Source organism: Limanda limanda, chromosome 9 (genome assembly GCF_963576545.1).
Source record: "Limanda limanda chromosome 9, fLimLim1.1, whole genome shotgun sequence".
Taxonomy (NCBI): Eukaryota; Metazoa; Chordata; class Actinopteri; order Pleuronectiformes; family Pleuronectidae; genus Limanda; species Limanda limanda.
In genome coordinates, this window is record NC_083644.1 from 23,184,414 (window position 1) to 23,204,944 (window position 20,531).

The window sequence follows — 20,531 nt, forward strand, 5'->3', positions numbered from 1 at the left end:
CCTGTGTGCCTTTCACTTCAGTGAGTATATTTGTTTTAACGAGAAGTAAAGTAAATCTCTGGGGCTTGGTACAGTTGCAACTTTTAAGTGATTAAAACAAGGGTAAAACCAAGAGACGCCTCATTTAAAACATTAAAAAAAATTATATTATTCAAATAAAATGCTTGCTGAAGTCATTTGGAGATTAGAAAATGAATCTGACTTTGTGCCTCACCTGTCCATACATGTCAGCTGAAGGAGAGGATCTGGATCTCTCGTGCAAACAGGTGGTTGGAGTTCTCTCCTCTGGCCCTGGATCCAGGATGTTATCAGCTGAGTGGTACCGTCCAGGCGCTCTGGTTTCTGCTGGTTTCTTCTGTGTATTCCACCTCGCCTCATACTCTGCAAAGGTGCCCAGTCGTTGCTGGTCGAGGACAGACGGTTTGTGTGCAGAGTAAGGAACTCTCTGGGCCTCCTCAACATACTCTCTGCTGCTGATCCCTTTCACTGTGTCTCCTGCTGAAATGATGGAGGGGATATCTTGGCCTTGGTTGAGCGTCTGGCTTTGAAGGGAAATGTGATTGGGGAGCCCGGGTCTCCCACTTTCTTTAAAGAGCTTCTGTCGGTCTAGGGAGGAGCTTGTATTCTCATTGCAAGGGACGTCCTCCTTCACCCCAACTTCATGGATTTTGTCGGGTTCAGAGAAAGACCGTACCTTCTTTTCTGCAGTAAAACGCTTCCGGCCTCCAATACGACTTACCTGACCAGCAGCAGGCCCCGATAGAGATATTACTGATTCAGTGACAGTTGGCAGAGGAGGGACATCTTTACGGGACAGTGCTGAGGAGGGGTAGTTTGGTAAGGCCTCTGCTACAGGGTTCTCGGCTAAGACAGGCTCCAGGTCTTTCCTCCTGAACGATGTAGCCTTGAGCACCCTCGCCTGGGCTTCCTTCAGATGATCCTTGTAGGTGTTGGTGAAGGAACCATCTGCAGACGTTGGAGTGGTGCTTTCAGTGGACTTCCAGGTGTCCTGCTCTTCTTCAGTCTCCCCCTCAGCACTGGGAAGAATGGCTGCACTCTTGCTTTTCTGCAGCTTGGCTCTCCTCATTTGGATTTCATTCCTTAATGTCGTGGCAAAACGTTCGTTGCGCTTTACCTGCTTGCCTTCAGGAGACTCCTCCGAGATCGTGTCTCTTATTTTCTCATTTTGGTTTGCTGCATCCATGGAAAGAGAGTGCAGCATGGGGGTGGCATGGGGGCTGATTTTATTGTTCAATTGACCGTGATATCTGATGTCTTGAGGTATTTCTCTGTGTTGCAATTGGAGAGACCTTCGCTGATCAGATTGTCTGGTAGGAGGGTAACTTATGAACTGAGGTTCAGCACTTAGTGTGTTGTGTCCTCTCTGGCTTCCCCTCTCATCAGAGCTGGGATTAGCTACAGAAGTCTCTAGTACAGTGGTAACTTGGTGCTTGCTATATCCGTTATTATCTTTATTGTGCGAAGAGTGTTGTTGGGGCAGGTGATACTTTACCTTGCTGACTGTCTGTGGGCTAAGAGATTTACGCTCAGTTGCACTGTGTGCCAGGTCGGCTCCGGTAACACTCCTCCTGTCGTCTGGTTTTCCTAACATCAGCTGGGCGTTAGGCTGCGTGGGCTGGCATGTTGTGACACAGTAGTATCGACTAAGTGCACTGCTGTCAGTGATCTGCTCATTGGCTGAAGTAGACAGTGAGGCACCTAAGTTCCTTCTCTGGTTCTGACCAAACTGTTGTGCAGACGTGTTAGTAGGCAGTTCTTGCATGCTACAATGGTAGCCACCTACGTTCTGTGGCTTTGGTGCGGACGTAGCCCAGGGCTGAGGGTAAAAAGTGCTTTTGTCACTATGGTGTCTCTGATGGTGAGGCTGGCCTTGCCGAACATCACTGCTGGACAGGGAGTACTGCTTGTTTGAGCTGAACTGGTTATGGTTTGATTTGTCAGATGAAGGGAAAAAACCATCGTTGTCATTTTTCAGGGAAAGAATGTGACTGCGGCGATTTTCAGAAGACGTCTTACAGGAGCCGTGTGAATCAGGTCCTTCAGGGTGCGCTACGACAAGCCCCCTCTCATGTACCTTAGTCGCAGCAAAGCTGTCGCTGCGTGCAGGGGGAGGTGGTGGGGGAGGGGATGGAGACGCACCCTTCTTTTTCTCTGGGACGTGCCAGACTGGTCCATAGCTGATTCTGCTTGAAGTGGAACTGCGGGAGCCAGCCGGGTCCTCAATCTGTGGACCCTCGAAACCTGCGTTAACACCTGGCATCTGAAAGTACGTGAGCCTATCATCGGGTTTGCCAACTTCAGTCAGGCTGTGGCTGTTTCTACTATTGCTGTGATTGTTGTGCTTTCCTCCTGCATCCCACTGGCTCACTTTGTAGTGCATGTTCTCTGTTGAGGCAGCGTTGCTCTTTGAGAGGGTGTAGTCTGGTGTGCCAGAGCTGGTGGAGAAGGAGCTGTAGGCCGAGTCTCTTTTCCCCCCTCCCAGGTGCTCCATACTGTTATTGGACTTGGCAGGTGACAGCTGACCGGCAGAGTACGGGTGTGACACATGCTCTAGACTGTCCATACTCCCAAGAGAGCTGAACTGGTCGGACACTCGGCGCAGGTTAGTCTGCTCCCAGGCAGAGGAAAGATCAGTGGAGGATGAGCTAGAAGTTGAAGAAAATTAAAAAATGTGAAAATACAAAACAAACTGCTAGGTTTTCTTCAGGAAAATAAGACATCTACCCTACGATAGCTGTTGGTTATCAGGGTATAAATTATGGCCTAAGTTATAGTTTCATGGCAGATACAATTGTATGTAATTAATTATTAACACATCTAATCAACTGGAGAATACAGAAAATACTTAACAAAGCAGGAATTAAATTAAAACCCATCTTTTAGTTTTCTTTATACTGTACATGCATAATTATATGTTTACATCCTAACTATCCATTAATTTAACCTTCAATCATTTTAACCAATACAATAGACAATTGACTTGGCATTTCCACATCATACTTTACAGCCCACTGGACACAACATCTTTTAATGGTTATTTTGATAATAAGTAAAAATAATAAAGTCTGATGGAACACAGACTCAAAGGCAAACTTTAAGATCCTGGTTACCTTGCATCATATCTGGTTTGCCAGACTGGCGTGGGCGGGGACTGTGTTTTGGCAGTCTCTGATTGGTTTTCGTTAAACTTGGTGGAGTGCCAGGAGTGAGGCCTGCTTATGGGTTCATTCCGCCTGTAGAGAGCGCAAAGAAAGAAAGAAAAAAAAAAACACCAACTGGATTAGAGACCAACCCCTTATGTAAAACAGTACGTTTGCTTCCATAGAAGAATCCGGGTGACCAAAAGCTACAGATAGAGTCGTTCCTGCAACTTTGCTGCTGCTCCACAAGGAATTATTTTTGTCTACTTTACTGCATCCAATGTATATAGACACATTTTGTAGTGTTTACATTCACCAATGGATCTTGTGTGGATGGTTTAAATCTACGTCTCGGCTTGAACACAAACTTTTTACAGGAGTTATGCATGTGACACATACCCTTTAAAGCGGTTCTTTCTGAATTGCATGTCAAGAGAAGGTAAACAGAACATATGAGCATACAAAAATAAATGACATAAACCAACATCAGATGTAAGATGGTGTTTGACATGCTTTACAAATGGGACGAACATTATTCATCTAATGACATGAACAAAGAGGCATGCCAATGAGTGCAGGTAATAAACCACAGGAGAGGGAGAGGTGCAGTGAGAGGAATGAAGATGATATTATTACTAGACCAATGATGATTGATTGATGTGATTGTGGATACGGAGCAGACAGGAACGGAGGAGAGTTGAAAGGGGGAACAGGTACTACTGATTACGATGAAGCCACAGAACTGTACCTCATGGAACTTCGCAAAATCTTCGTGAGAAAGCTTCTTGCCACATGCACGTCATTCTCTGAGGGCATTTTCTGAGCTACAATATCCACCATTTTCATATTCCTAGGCAGCAGGGAGGAGGAACACACACACATACTAAGAGCTCACCGACAATTGACTGGACTCACAAACAAAACAAGAGAAAGACCACCAGACATTTAGACTTTTAGCTCTTAAGTTTACTGCACAGAAGTTAGTGAGTTGTGGAGGTCAGTGTAGCAAAAGTTCAAAGAACAAATGTTCTAAAAACAAAGCATTATCATAAAATGCTCTTAATTCACCAGATTATAATATGCAGTCTACAACAATGTGCATGTTGGCTGATACATGATGTTATAGCTCCCTCTCCTGGTTACAGTTATATCACTGTTGTTGTCACTTAACTAATTTTCATAAAAGTTGAATATGAAAAAAACACGTACTTGGACCTTATACAAAGACAAGACTAGAATGAGTCACACTGTGTTCTTCTTCTGTCATTAGGCTCATTGACAAAATGCAACAGAGCTGAGGTGAGCTGAGGTCTGTGCTCAGACTTTGCCATATGGTCCCAGGGGGGAACACAAATCCCAGCATGGGGTGGGGGATTTAGGAGAATAGAGAATCTCTTACACAGTCAGATCAGCCACCTCACCCCTCTGTCCAAGCTGTCGTCTACCTCGTAGACAGTCTCTCTCTCTCGTGAGCTCAAAACTGACATGGTTTCACAGCCACAAGGGACTTACTGTACTAACACCTGTAGTAATAGTAAAAATGTGTGTGTATGTGTGGGTGGGGTACTGGATTATTGAATTACACTAATGTGTACTCATCAACCCACAAATTTGGGGATTGAATTTTTAAGCCCCATAGTATTTATTTTAGTTATTTTTCTATTTATTGCAGATGTAACTTAGACTCGCGAACTACTCTTACTGAGAAGGGACTGCGAAACACTGGTCAAGAATTTCAGACAAAGCTTTGGTTGCTTTCGATCTTGTTGGACTCAAGACTTGCACGACAAAGCCATGAGGTCAAGAGGTCCTGCACCCTCAGTCACCTTGTCTAAAGCCCTTCAGTGATCTGATGACAAGAGGTTCCAAAAACAGCTTCCTTCAAATGAAGGCCTGAAAACAAACCGTTGACTCACATGAATTGAATAAGTTATATATTTATATTTGTCCACTACACTCATTTTAGATTTGGGAATTTCAGACTGCGACAGATATCTACTTAAGCTCAATAAAATGGGACAATTCTACAAAATTAATTGTGGATTAGAGTTAAGGCCTATTTAGAGGACAAAGAAAAGCCAACATGGAGCTCAGTCTTCCTTGTCCCCTCACAGCCTGTGTTTCTGGGGCACTTGGAGCTAACCACACATGGCGCCTGCTATTGGTATGCAAATGAGGCTGGTTTTATTAGGCCTATCGTCAGGGCTACAGCTGGGCCAGCACAGATATGCTTGGAAAGTGAATCAGTTGGGTGGGATGGGGGCAGGGGAGAGACTGTTCTCTAAACTGATCACTGGATGATCAGTTCCACGTCACTTCGAATGTGTCCGGTACCAACCGGTCCAAATTCATAAATAAACAGATCACGCAGAGGACTCATTCAGCACGCAAACATCCTGTTAATTAACAATAAATTGAAGCTGAAACACAGAGGAGAATATTCACTAATGATTTTACCTATAAGCCTCTTCCCTAAATGATTAACTTACATTTGTTTTTTTAAATAAAAAAGCCAAATCTTGCTGATCGTGGCTTAACCTAGTTGGCGGATGACCTCATACTGAATGATTAGACAGAACACATTCAAAACAATAACAGAGTATTTGGGTCATATAGTGAAACAATGAAAGGCACAATATGTTAAATGTTCCTAGCTCAGTCACCTAAACATAACAAGGCGGACAGATGCAGGTGAGACTGCTCTCAAAGAGAGATGACAAAAAGTTCAGGGCTCAACAGGTCAGTCAAACTTAATATAAAGTTAATTGGACTCACCCAACATCTGGATAAAAGGAATAAAAAATGGTCACAATCGTGAATCGTGATGTGTAAAAGAGCAAAAAAAGAATACTGGACTGGAGCTCAGTTTGGGAGGGAGAGCAGTTGTATCCGTGCGCTGGTCAGGAACCACATTCCTCAGACACTTCAAAGACAGACTAAAATAAAGAGTGGAGGACTTCAGAGCATCATTGTACAACTCGAACACTGATCCACTACCTCCAAACACACACTAACTGACTACTCAAATACACTATATCCAACATAGAGTGGTCATTACTAAGGCTAAGTTCTCCTAGCTCAACTAGTTTGAACAGAGGGGAGATTTCCTTCAGGATTATGGGGGTTTCACCCCTGAGAGGGGGTGGAAGAGCGTTCAGAGAAGGAGGAGGGCTATTGTCACAGCCAGTCTCCTTGGAGTATTCCCGTACCTTGCCTCGTCTCATTGGCTCTAAGGGGCTAATATGCTAATGAAGGGATGAAATGCCGGACCCCTCTTTCCCTATCTCCCCTGTTGAGAGGCAGACGTGCATTTCTGCCATTACTATGACAACACGTTGATCTCTAGGGTGTGAGGGCACCCAGTTTCCTGAAAGCTTAGGGTAATGAGCATTGTAACTGGTCAACGGTGATGCCAGTAACACATGGAAAATACAACTTAGTTTTCAAAACAAATGACTCAAGCACATTTTGTTGTACTTATCTTTTCTGTTTGTTTTTAATTTGGCTTGTTTGTTTCAGTTTAAGAAATGTATGAACTGGAATAGTATATTAAATGAATACATAATCAATGAACCTCATGGTCATTAGGTTTCAATTTAAATATATATATTTTTCTCTTTGAACGGATTTTACAATAAAATTTAGACATCATTTGCTGTCTTTGATTTTAAATGTTTTAAAATTATTTTGCTTGTTGTCTCTGATTAAGTTAAAGTTATTGGATAAAGTTGTTAGATGAAATTGTTATTATTATTATTATCATATCTATCACCTTACTTAACTTTGTAAAGCAACCTCTGGTATTTTGAAACGTGCTATATAAATCCAAGTAATCATTATTCAATACAATACTTAATGACAAACTATACAAATCTATTCTTACTGTGCGACTATTTCATTGGGTTTTCCTGAATACTTTTTTTTGCGTTAATGAATAGTCTCATGACCTTATGCAGAATTTTTGCAATAGCATAGTATGATTAAAATACATTGATAAATGCACCATTTAATTTAATTTATTTATTCACAAGGACAATGGGCATTAACTAACATTTCTGCGTGTGTGCTAGTGTTAGTGGTTTCTGTCATGAACATTGACTTCACACACTGTCTTGATCAGTTATCATAAAACTAATCACGTCTGGAATGTGGTTATGCTTGGGAAACGATTAACATAAGTGCCAAGTGTTGTTCAGTCTGAATAGAAGTGTCCAATACATGTCTCAACTTGCAGGATAATTAATTTGTACAGCAACAGAATACACAATATCATTCGTATTATCCAAAAGGCATGTCTATTTTTATTGTATTGTATTTTTAACCATTCATCCTCAGAAGAAGAAAACAGTTATAATATTTGTGTTGGTCTACTCTAGACTGTTGCGTATGGTTAATGACAATGTTAAATGTCAAACAGGAATAAATTCTCATTAAGCTTAACAAATCATATCATATTTAATATTATGAGTCAGATAAGCGCGGACTGTACATACTGTATAACAGGCAAATTCCCAGCCGTCTTTTCAGGCTTTAACAGTCAAACATCTGTGTCTTTGGCGCAGGAACTACATTATCTCCATTAAACAAAACACATTAAGTGTAGCCTCACATATAGTATTACTAGGTAGAAAAATGCTGAGGCTAAAAGGATCCAACCTGCTTTTGGAGGTGAGACAGTGGATTCCACTTGGTTCCTGAGGGTCTGACAAAGGCCTTCTTTTGCAGACCCTACAATCAAACCAGTCATGTTTCGGGTGAGAGAGGTGAACCGTGAGCAGCATGTAATGACCAGCACATTCCAGGGCTGAGTGGCATACCAGCTGTCAAGTCACCGGCTGCCCGCACTGACCCACAGCCCAGAAACATTTCTGTCAGTGGCTAAGGGTCTCAAAAACTTTTCAATTACAAAACCATCCAGCATGTTCTGCGTCTGACACGAAGTTCATTATTACAGATCAGGGGAAATCATGATAGAAAGGACAGGTATCATTTCAACATGTCAATGAAAGAATGGTGCTGGGCCTCACTGGGACCAGTTACCTGGAGTCTCAGAGTTGAAGAACTATAGATGCCATAGTTTGTAAAAAAAACAACATGGTTCAAGCTAAGAGTATTTTTCTTAAGACTTGATTTGAATTGTCATTTGCTGTCAACTCACCTTGGTATTGGAACAAACCAAACTACAAACAGAGGGATGCAGCTAAGACAAGTAAACTATGAAATCTCTAAACAAGGATTTCCTCTGCTGAGACCCACACAATTATAAGAAAGCTACTTCCCAAAACCAGAATTCCAAACATACTACACAGGCTTATTTAGAAAAACAAACGTCAGTAAGCGTGAGCCACTGCACTGCAACTCCTACTCAATGCTGACACTTAACGGCTGTGAGCTTTACCAGGTATAATTGGATTGTGCACTAAACCGCTGTGCATACTTCACTCATCTAAAATAGCCACACTGGTGTATCATGGTGCTGGAAACACCATTTTTGTAACAACAACAACAACAGCTTTATGTGTCTCTTCCAAAGCTAAATAATGAAGCATATGAGGGACTGTGGTACTTCTGTTGCAGCGCCAGAAGGGGGAAACCAAATACCACAACAAATTTCAAACCTCATGCTGTAAAGTTAAATGATTTACTCCACAGTTGGTTGCATGTTGCAAATAATGTGAAGACTTTATGGATAAGGAGTTAAGCTCCGGTGATCACTGATGTGATACAAGCTTTCAAAGAAACACAGGTCAAATGATCGGTGTTTCTGTAAATTCTAGTTGCACTGGTTAAAAATACCAAACTGTTGTGGGCACTGTTTGTTTCATTACTCTCAGTGCAGATGCTCTCAGGACAAGTGCAGACCATATAAGGTTTGGAGACATTACTGACTGGAATAGACTTTGAATTTGCTGCATTTTTTCACATTACAACCTTTTGGGGTTTTCAGTTTGCAAAGCATAACAGCAACAAGCTGGAATCCATGCAAATGTAATGTGAAAGAGAATTATAGCATTTTACTCTATATAGTTATTAGTGTTGGTGAGCTTTAAACAAACAGTGCATATAACATGCAATTTAACTTTTGGTCACACTCTTGTATTGTCTTTGATGTGCAAAATGAGATTTCATCATTTGACATCCTGAAGTTGAAGCGCAGAATGTGCATTAGTTTTGTCCAGGCTTGTGCAAAGACGACACAATGCTTTCCCACAGATAACCGCACCTCTTCTCATTGTGACATGTGAAAATATACCAACAATTTCACATTATTAGTCACTGCATGCAAAAAACATGACTTGCTACATTAAGCTCCTCCCTTCTGCTCTCTGTAAAGAAACCACACCTTTACACAGGAGCAGGTTCTGACAGCTTCCTGATCCCCATTCAGGTATCCGACGTTATCCATGAGATAAAAAGAAAGGGTTTGATGGCTGGCGTCTGCATGCCCGGGCACAGGAAAGCAGTAGACAAACATCAGGGCTCTAGGGACAGTAGATACAGGCAGCGATATGGACTCATACACCATGGTATGTTTCCAAACCCAACAGCAGTTTCCAACACAACATGCAGACTGCACTTCGTTGAAAAGGGGAAGAAATAGGACTGGAATTGAAGCGTTGAGGTTCTTTAATGAACCATCATCACTTTGCTGTTTTCTAAATCTGACAGAGACTTGTTATTGTGGCCTTTGAAAATGACTGAGTGGAGATGCCATTGTAAAGTCTGAGACAAAAGTAAACCCTTCAACACAGACCGACACGAGCTACTAAGAGTCCTGTGGGACTAAAGGTTTCTCTAAAGCACAACATTAACAATAAGACTTGGCCTTGTAAGGACATTTCTCTCCCTGTTTTTGAAACACATGCACAGAAATGACAATACTCAGATCCGTTGGTTATTCCCTCTTCTCTTATAAAGTGTAATCCATCCACTGTTTATGTCCTATTCTTCTTCTTTTTTTTCTAAATGATCTTGAACTACCACCTGAGTCAGAAGGCTGAAGGAAACCTAGTCAATCTCCCCTTCCTGAGTTATGGAGTCAAATAATGACTAAAAGTGTTTGCAGTACATTATGATGTCACAGTGAAGCTAAACAGTGAAGCTAAACTTTGACCTTTTGGATACAAAATATAAATGATCACTTATATATTTGTTATGATATGTCTTAGGATCATATTGATTGTTTTATGGCCAAATAACTTGTTTTTTGATATCTGTAACCTTTGAACTCTGAACAACAAAATCAGTTTGATTGTAGAGCAAGGATTTGCCCCAAAAGACGTACATCCATAATTATGAACATACATATGCATATACATATGCATTGACTGAGGGACTATTCAACCACAGCCAGTGATTAGCTATGACACTTACAATATTTGTACTGCTTATTATTACACACACTTTATTACTGCACATAGAACTGTTGCACTCTCTTCACAAACATAATTTATCAAACTATATGCTATAAGTTTTTATCTCCATACAACTCAATGGATTCTGGAGTAGCTAAGACACACCCACTTTCAAGCAAAAAAATTGACTAAGATTCCTCTTGTAACTAAACCCTGTCCATATATCCTGTTTAAGTCGGAAAGACGTCCCTTCCTTAAGATTATAAGGGATTTTAAAATTAAGATTTTAATGCTCAAAAACCCATCACTAATCTACTTCATTAGATCTATGCGGACGTGGTCTGATCAGATTTGATTGACATTTAAATAACATAGGTAATCAAATACACACAGATTGTTACTGAGAGTAATACGTCCTTGTCTGCAGATCCTATTATAGACATGTCCTTTGAGAATAAAACACAATGACCTAGACTCACAGCCACTTCCATGTTGAGAGATAAATGGTGAGGGGACTTCCTTGTACGGGAGGATTTGTTTGGGGATTACGTTATGATATGATACAATGCAGAAAGAAAAGCAGACAGCTAAGGAGACAATAAGACTAGTGTTTCATAAGAACAAGGTCATTTGTCAGAAGGCCTCCAGGACTCCACTGACAAATGATTCATCAGTTAAACGAGATTAGAATACTAAACAATATGGCAGGGCCAATAAGTCACAAGGGCTGGCGTTTGCCAAAAGAGTGAATGTAATCATTTATAGTGGGTTAACTGTTCAGTAACAGTGTGTTCTTTGGTGAGTGTGAAAGAATGAGATGTGCAGATAGCAGAGAAACAATGCAAGCTGGAAATGCCTCATCACAGAGGGTGTGAGAGCAACTGATAGGAGGTGTACTGAACTGCTACCAATATCTCAGCGCTACAGCGTCATTTGCATCTTCACTTCCCCTTGTTTATTCTTCTCACTCCTGCCTGTGTGGGATCTAACAGGAAAAATGATGTCATCCACAGCCTCTCCTTTTTCAGGACGTGATCGTCATGAAACCTGCCACTAACCACGCACTCCTGTTGACAACCCAGCACAACCTAGCAAAACAGGATTGTCCAGCTACCAATAACTCAATGGTGACAGTTAAAAAATCCCAGAAAGTGTAAACTAGTCTACAGACAGGCTGTGCTGACAAGCAGCGGCTGTAGGGGCTGGGATCCTCCGTCACCTTGGTTTGTTGGTAATGTTTCCATGGTGAGCTGTAAGGGCGAGGGGGTGGCGCCTTTGTGACAACACCAGAGGAGAGGGAGCTGGTATTGGTTACCTACCTTTTCACCACCAGAGTGAGGGTCCTGTGGGAGCCTTTGACGAGGCAGATCGCTTCCTGTCTGTAGCCAGTCAGGGGAATCTCGTTGATGTTGACAAGCTCGTCTCCCACCTGGAGACACACAGCGGCTGCCTTGCTGCCCTCCTCGACCTGCGACATAAACACAGCAGGTGGAAAACAAGAGTTAAACACACAGATCTTCAGACATAACATAATGTTTCAGGATGGATGTTGTTGTTATTAAGATATGTTTTGGGCATTGTGCCTCATCTGACACTTGAGTGTAGAGGTAAAACAAGAGCAGATGAATGCAACAACTATGACACAGGACATCTTGGCAATTTTAAGCCATATAAGAACTTAATCTTCCTTATGCCTCCTAAGTATATTAATAGGGCAGTGTGTGTTGTTTACCGGTTGGTCTTTCTTAACTAGATGACTCATATTTGACCTAAAAACATAGTATCAATGTCTTTGTCTATCTTCTGCGATGGGGATATTCCCACACACCCTCAGGGGAAATCAAAGTTGGAATCTTGATCATAGATCAGTTATTTAATCCTGTCGTACGGTGCAGTGTCTCTCCTGCTGTCAGCTGGACAATAGAGACGAGAGCATCTCAGTCACTTGGGGACAGCCCAAGTTTAGACAAATTCTAGTTCTATACCGAAACCAACTTTTAATTTTCTGATCTTAGCTGGGGTTCACCGGTGCCATGTTCCGAAACACCAGCAATTCCTTTCTGTTTGAACTGAAGATGACATGTGCTTACACACTTAGTGGGAAAGGTCGGAGTTCAGAGGAAACTAGATGTCAAACTGTCTTTATAAACCATTGGATTGTGTACGCTACTATGATGGAATAAGAGGGTTAAGGCCCGGTCACACATATGTAAATGTATCAGTGGTGAACCTTCACCTCCCCAAGACTCACCACTGATACATTTGCGTACAGGTGACTGTGACCTCAGAGATGATGTTGCACTTTAATCATGAATTTGCAGAAATGCAACCAGCACTAAGAGAATACACAGTTTATAAGTGGCAGAGACGAGACTCCTTATGGTCAAGGGCCTCCCACTCCCGTGAAGGAGATTAATTAACCTCATCTGACCTAACCTTTTTATTGATCAAACTAGCATTATCTCATAAATCAAGGTTTGTTAAATGATAACATGTGGTGGCAACATTTTTAACAAATTTCCTATATTAAAAAAAAAAAATCCAACCAACTCAACTTAAATTGGCCAGGAGTCTCTGCTGGCTTCTTGGCTGCTCAGCTCTGTCTCTTTCTATCAGGCTCTCTGCCATGTGTCGCTCCTTCCTGTGGCAGCTCTTTCTGCTGAATCAGATGCGCCGAATACTCCCCTGGTACTGGTTCTCTCTGAGCCACCTCCATTGCCCACAAAAGTTTTTTTACTAAGGCTCAAGGAGACGTCTTATATTGCTTGATAACAAGAAGCCGGAAACAACAGACTGACTGGTATTTCTGCCTCAGTGGGACTCACCTTTTTAAGTGTATACCACGTATTAATAAGGCTGAGTCCTTACCACCGGTTTGAATCGAGTGAGGGCCTTAGCTGCATGTCGTCCTCTCTCTCGCTCTGTCTCTCAACCACCTCTCTCCCGCCCTCCCTTTCCTGTCTATCTATCCCTGTTTAATGAATGCCAGAAAGCCCTAAAACGCCTTCCACAACTATAATTATCAAAAGAACTGTCAATATTCTGGATAGGCCACTACTACTACTAATGACTAATAACCTAATCATTTCAGCTATAAATCAGAGATAAGGAATTTAATTCCTGTTTTCATTCTCTATGTACATGAATAGAAAGAATGTTCATGTTGTTTATCGAGGAGGAAAAATATTAATTAAATTCTTAATTATCCCATTACTTTATCTCAACTGCCGCAAGTCTTTGTGGCAGTTGAGATATCATTAAGTTACCAGTGTCTTGTTGAATTTCTCAATAGAGCACATGACAGAAGAAAAACACTCTTTACCAGAGTGAACAGCAGGAGAGCCAGTTTCTACAGACCAGGATCAAAAGCTAATAAAATACTTCAAAAAGCTGCTGTTCAAGCCAGTGACTTGATGTAAAAATAAACTGTATTGTATTCCAGACACCTGGAATAACACATCTGTCAATGGGGCGTACAGTAAACTGAGTACAGTGCACTGAGGTCAGCATATGCTTGTGTCGATGTACTGTTATCTCTGGAGAGGACCCACCGCAGAGAAGATATTAAAATTGAAAGAATCGCAGCTACAGAAAGGGCCAGTGACATGACAGACGTCCCCCTGGTTAAGGTCAGAGCTGTCCTCACACTGACGCAGGAAAGTCAGATAACAGAGGTGCAAGACAGCGCGGGTCGGTGTGGAAAGACAAGCAGTGAGAACTTGCTTGGCAGTTGGCACATTAACACACAAAAGCCAAGCTCTGCAGCTGATTACCAGTTCTCCACTCAACCTGTGAGCAGGGGCTGCATGACTCAACTGCAGAGGTATGTGTACATTTACAGACCATTACGTCTTATATGGCCTTTTCCGCAGCACAGAAACCCGGAGCCAAGGTAGCTCGAACATACCCTCTTTTCATTCTTCTGTAATTCAGATTTTGAAGCAGCGTCGAAGCTGCAGATTTTTATGATGGCTGGCCAGATTCCTGAGATGGTCCTGATATGGAAGTGAATTTTGTGGAATCTGAATCACTGGCTGATACAGTTACTGGAAGTAACAGTGTTTAAAATGGACATGAGAACACCACAGTTTCTATAAACAGCAAAACCAGTCTTGGTGAAGGGATTTTAATCACATTTTCTGGTTGGTTTCACTCAGGGTTATAGCTGATGTAAGCTCAACGTAAGGATGTTGACGTTAAATGAGAGAGGACTGCCCCATAAAAAAAAACTAAGAAAAAACATATATTTATTGATCCAACATAATTTAAGTGCAGTGTGAGTTCGTAGTGTGATGTTTCTGACCTATCCTCTGCCATGTATAGCCCCTCCCCACGCATGGAGCAGAGGAGAGATAGGTTGATAACTACTTATGCTTAGTGCAATTAAAGTTCTAAAACCGATAAATATTGAAAAGTCCAAAAAGCCTAAACTAACTAATAACTGTATAGCTATTTTACGTATAAAACAACAACAACAAAAAACAAAATTGCAATAAAGCATCACTTATTGCCCCGAAATCTGCTTCAGAGAGCTGCACTTTCCGACTTCCCCAACCGGTCTTAGCTCCAAGCCAACTAGTTCCTACTGTAGTTTATTTACTGGAACATTTTTAACTACATGTTTGGCACTTCAGTGAGTATTTACAAGAGCACAGTGTGTGTGTTGTGTTTTCGATAATTAAAGAAGATGTCAGTCAGTGCTGAATTGTTTCTTGACGACAGCATAGTATCTGTAAGACAGCCTTGAGCTACACACTAGCTTCGCTTTTACACAACCTAACAAGAGACAACAACAACTGAATATCTTGAGGATGCAAATTTAAAAAATAACAAACAGTGTCAATCAGCTGTAATAAAAGTAAACCTGAGGGCAAATAGAAGCAGCGTTTGCACAACATCAAGGCAGGAGATTCATACTATTTCTCTAAACATATTTCACCATGGCAGCTCAATCAGCACGAGTCATATACCATGTCCTTTGTTTACCATCTTCCTCCAGGCCATAATCAGTGAAACTGCAGCCATCCTGGAGGCCGGCGTACCCTCAAAAATAGCCTTGTGTCTTTCTGTGGGACATTAAGGGGAAGGATGTGGTGGCAAGGAGGATAAGGAATGTGTCTTTCTGCTGCCTGATGTCCTGTGCACCGTGCTGACAAGGGCACTGAACTTGGACCTCATATAGTGATTTAGGTGTTGTCCGCATATATCATTGAAAATGTCTATTCCAGTTTGACAAGCAGCGACCACATTAACAAAAGACAGCTAAACTTTTCATGGCACATGGTTTGTTAAGGTTTCAGTATTATTAGCATCTCTCTCACTATTTGTACACAAATGTTTTAAGCATCTGGAACTTTTGCATAAAATCTTCCAATTGATCACATTCGATTGTGACATGCATTAACCACATTGAACGCTTCCTAAGTACACACAGTACATTTGTGCATAGCTTACATATGTGGTGTCTCAAGATTAAAAAAAATATATTCACTCATCGCCATTTTCCAGAATTAACTGCATCACCAAACTCAATCAGAGCATTAGGTGCTATATTGATGATGTTTATTCTGTGTGTGGAGTTGTAATTTTTGTGCCGTCATTATCAAGTACGTTTCTTGTTCATATGCTTTACTCACTGTCGTTTGAATTGACATGGATCTAAAGTTACAACAGGACAAAACAATACAAGTATAGTTTCTACTTTCTCCTTTCGTACAAAAAAGTAAACTTATCTTGAAATACAAGAGGATGGAATGAATCAATGTACTTTTGGTCATGAAGACAGCTTAAAGAGTGCATCCCACAACTAACAGTGGGATTCATAAAGAAGACTATGTTATTGGGTGTTAGCATGTGAACTATCTTTCAGCACATTTTGAGGAGTATGCACAGCTCACATTGTGATTCCAAATTTCTTCTCCTCTGTATTTATTCTTTCATCAGACAGTTTGGGATGAAAGACAACTTTTATTTTGAAAATAGGAGGGTTTCGTAGTACGTTTATATATACACACAAGTTTGAGCCTTGTGTATAAAGGGAATTCCTCATGACCCTGAAACAGTTTCAGTATAATGGTTCATGTCATAACAAGGCAGCAACATTTAGCTCGAACATTTAGGACACACTAAGAAAACCGTAAGAATAAATGCCTCGTCTCTCATACATTGTAATACTGAACATTTCCATCGAAGAGCCAGACTGATCCATTCCTTCTTCTCAGCTCAAATATCCTGAAATAATCCTTCCAGCATTCCATATTCCTCCCTCTGAAATCCTGACGTCCACAAATAGAAAACTATCTGAATCTTCTCGTCGTTATCATAATCCTGTTCTGTATGAATCACTTTTACTCCAGAGGTTGAGCAACCCCCGAGAGCAACAGAGCCACACAGGGTCCAGTAATTGGTAAAACCTGTTTACCTGCAGGTGATTTATCGCAGCATGTAGGAACAGAGTCAGTTTTGCAATGTGTCTGGTGCCGGTTCTTTAAGAGCAAACAATATTTTCCTCCATATTAACTGCGATCCTGGCAGAGGGGATGTATGTATGAGGCGCATGCCCAGCTGTGTTTGGTAAAACAGGATTATTTAAGTTTATTGAGACTAAGGACCGTAAATCCATGAAGACCTTGAACATAACCTTCGAGTTATGTGTGGAATGTTAAGAATTTTAATTAGATCCAGGATATTTTTTTTAGCAAATACCTTAAACCGCTCATCAACTATGGGCCCTTTTTTAAAACTAGCCCTCCTCGACAAAACTGTGTTCCTCAGGTTTTACTAAGGCTCCCTGCTCACTAATCATGCTGAAACACAAACACATGAAAATAAGAACACATAAAAAAATCACGTCCAGTTGAAGTCATCTGGAATTTTCAGATCATTAAAGAGATGTATAATTCAACAGTGAACTGGACTGTGGCTGACCAAAAAAATCAACATGGGTGCTGGTGTGTTACATGGTTCAGCAGGAAGTAGTGTGACATAGTGGAAATAATACATAGAAATCTTTCATGCATTGTTTCTCAGTTTTAGTGTTTAGTAAAACATATTTTATTGAGAGACAGATCACTATACAATTCAAAGAATTAGGCTGATCTGTCATTCCTACATGTTCACCTGAACATAGAGAGGCATAGAGAAGTGCTGTTACTTTTACACAGCATTCACAAATATAGCACACACTGACCTTGAGGGAGCAAGAGCAGCCTATAGTTTGTTAAACTGAATAATCACCATCCAAAAACATCGGCCAGATAAAGAACCAATGGCATTGAGGTAGTGTACACAGGTTTACACGCACAATAAGTCTGTCATTTTATTAACAAATGTTTATAAGAGGCTTCTCACATTTTTCTACTATCTGGCAGACAGATATAGTTTAGGAGATATCGTAGGCTTACTTGCATCTTCATCTTTTTAACACAAAGAATTTAACAACACACCTTGTAAATCATTTGGTCGAAACTGAGATCTGCCCGAGAGGACAAATCACTAATCCAGACTTATTTTATCCCATCATGCCATTCCTACGAGCTTCAGGCTGTCACGGATAATTCACTACATTTAGAAAATCAAACAAAGCTCCAACATTCCTCCCCCGCTCCTGGTACCACATGCTACCCTCCGAACTGAAATTCAGCCCAGCACAAAAATCATGAGAATGCAAATGTGCAGGTGGGCTCCAATAACTCGCACTGTAGTAGGTGACAGCAAAAAAACTCTGGAGTTCAGTCCAGGATCAATTTACTGAAAAGTTTATCCAAATTGTGAGTCAGCACCAGGTGAAACTGGTTTAGAGTAAAAAGACTTCTCAAAAAAGGAGTTAATATCTTACCATCAGATGCAAACAAATCCACTTGCGTTGGTCCTAAAATTCAGTGACATAACATTTACAATAAAATGCTATGTCTAGTCCAGCTGGGCACTGCTTCGCCCTGCAAAAATTCAGCAATGTGAACTCACCATTTAATCTTAAAGCTTAAAGACTTACAATGGCCACAGTTCTGGTCATTTTAATCACATGCTTGTAAAACCTACGGTAATGGGGTGAAAGCAGTGCTGACTGTATCCCTCTTAGCCCATATGGTGCCTGAGATCCTGAGTTTCGGCCACTGGAGTTGGACTTTGGACCTCCTTTGGGTCAACACAGACTCACTCAGCCAACAAAAACCAAGCAGAAACACAGCTCCTGACTAACAGGTGCTTGTGTATTTACCTTGTCAACTTAATGAGCAAGGTCTTCTGTAGTTAATCATTACACAGTGAACAGAGATGTGAGGTTATAGTGTGATTTTACACTTTGATTAGCTAGTCTCCCTCCTCATGGCCACTGTGTACACAATATGGCTCAGGGCACCCACTTAAAGTTATGACGCATGAGAATTACAGGCATTAATGCATCATCCGTTGAATGATTTTTTACTTGGAAAAGTCTATAAAATCTTGACTTTCACAGCACATTCAGCCAAAATGCACCACATGATCTCAGCTTTGGAGCACCTCTGTGTAAAACACTTTCATACTCTCTACATAGAGTAGCTACATTTCCAAATACAAGTTTAAATTTAATATTTGAGTAACTGAGCACAAACAAGACAGTTGTGCTTATGGTTTTGAGGTTGTGCTTCAACTTAGAGGTGGTTTGAGCTAAAAGCTACCACCCGCATGCTAACATGACGTGACAATGCAAACAAACTGATGTAAAAGCCACAGTAACTTTTCATAATTTTTAGTTATAGACTAAGAAGAGAAGAGACTATTTTGCCGTAAGATTGCAACAGTAGTGATGCCTCAACTTGTGGATGTTTCCAGCCATTTCATCATTATTATATTATTATTATTATTGTTATTAATAATAATAGAAAGGGAAGTATACCAGGGGAAACTAGAAGGGCACTCAGAGAGTGCATACCTCCAGCAAGGCCCAACAGCCCCCTTATGAAACCACATTTAAATAAAGAAATAACTAATCATTTAAAAAAAAGTTCTGCACCAAATTGTACACACTCATTAAATCAATCCTCTGAACAGGACTAATTTTTCATCAATCGATTAAATTGTCCTATCTCACAATATCAAGAAACTATGAAAAGAAAATCCTGGATTTTACCAAAATCTAATGGGTTCTTTCCTGATCCATACAACAGCCTTTAACCAAGATCCATGGTTGTCTGTCCAGTAGAATTTGCATAATCCTTCTACTAACAAACAGACAGAAATGCTAGGAAAACATAACCTTCTTATGGTAGGTAATGCAAATATGTCAAATATTTATGTAGCAAATTAAAAAAACTACGTAAAAACTGAATATAAAAATATTGCTGTCATGAATTAAAAGCAACCTCCTACAATTATGTTTTAAGCATTAATTTAAGCTGGGGCAGCAATTTATCAGGCCTGATCTCCTCCGACAGAGCATTGCAACAGCATCAGCTTTGGTTTTAATCAGAGGTTTTTGCAAGATGATCTTAGGCAGCATGTTTGAACAGAAGGGGAGAGCAGCTCTGAGGTGAAGGGAGCTGCCAACTGCCAAACACACTATGTAATTATTATGTCATTGCGACATTATCAGATGAGTAATCAGTCCATCCATCTTCAAACGTTCTTTTTTATCTGAACTGCTGGTTAATTACGCCTCCATGTCTACAGCAGCAAACTATGTATTCCAAATCAAAATCAAAATCTAGCATTTGTTTTCAGTTAATCTTGTCTCTCTTCAAGCCGTCATTACCTGTGCCATCATGACAATTGTCTCATGAAATAATTCTAAATATATATATTGGAGTCCCTTTATGAAATGATGTTGAGAATGTTCACTTGAGGAGGGACAGACTTCAAAGAAGGTGAGACAACTGGACATGGACAGTAACTGATGGTTGAGCTGAATGCTGCAGCATTTAACATCATATTTTACTGCATAGAGTTGTATATACATTGATGACTGATTTATGGCTTTCGTATTGAAGTGTATAACCTCTTAATGACATTTTGATTGGATCAGACACATGCAATT

General features: G+C 40.8%; 1 protein-coding gene across 3 annotated transcripts in view; it reads right to left on the reverse strand.

Moving 5' to 3' along the window:
• The window catches only part of shroom2a (shroom family member 2a), a 32,755-nt gene that overhangs the window by 9,461 nt on the left and 2,763 nt on the right, over nucleotides 1–20,531 (reverse strand). The window contains exons 1-5 of one of the 3 annotated variants that reach the window (XM_061077512.1): nucleotides 18,557–18,627; nucleotides 18,354–18,453; nucleotides 11,836–11,984; nucleotides 3,132–3,254; nucleotides 215–2,666 (exon numbers count right to left, since the gene is read on the reverse strand). In XM_061077512.1, coding sequence (XP_060933495.1) covers nucleotides 215–2,666; nucleotides 3,132–3,254; nucleotides 11,836–11,984; nucleotides 18,354–18,356 — 2,727 coding nt within the window. In that variant the 5' untranslated portion in view covers nucleotides 18,357–18,453; nucleotides 18,557–18,627. Of the gene's footprint in view, nucleotides 1–214; nucleotides 2,667–3,131; nucleotides 3,255–11,835; nucleotides 11,985–18,353; nucleotides 18,628–20,531 lie in introns of those variants that run through there. The other 2 variants (XM_061077511.1, XM_061077510.1) reach the window with 2 other exon arrangements.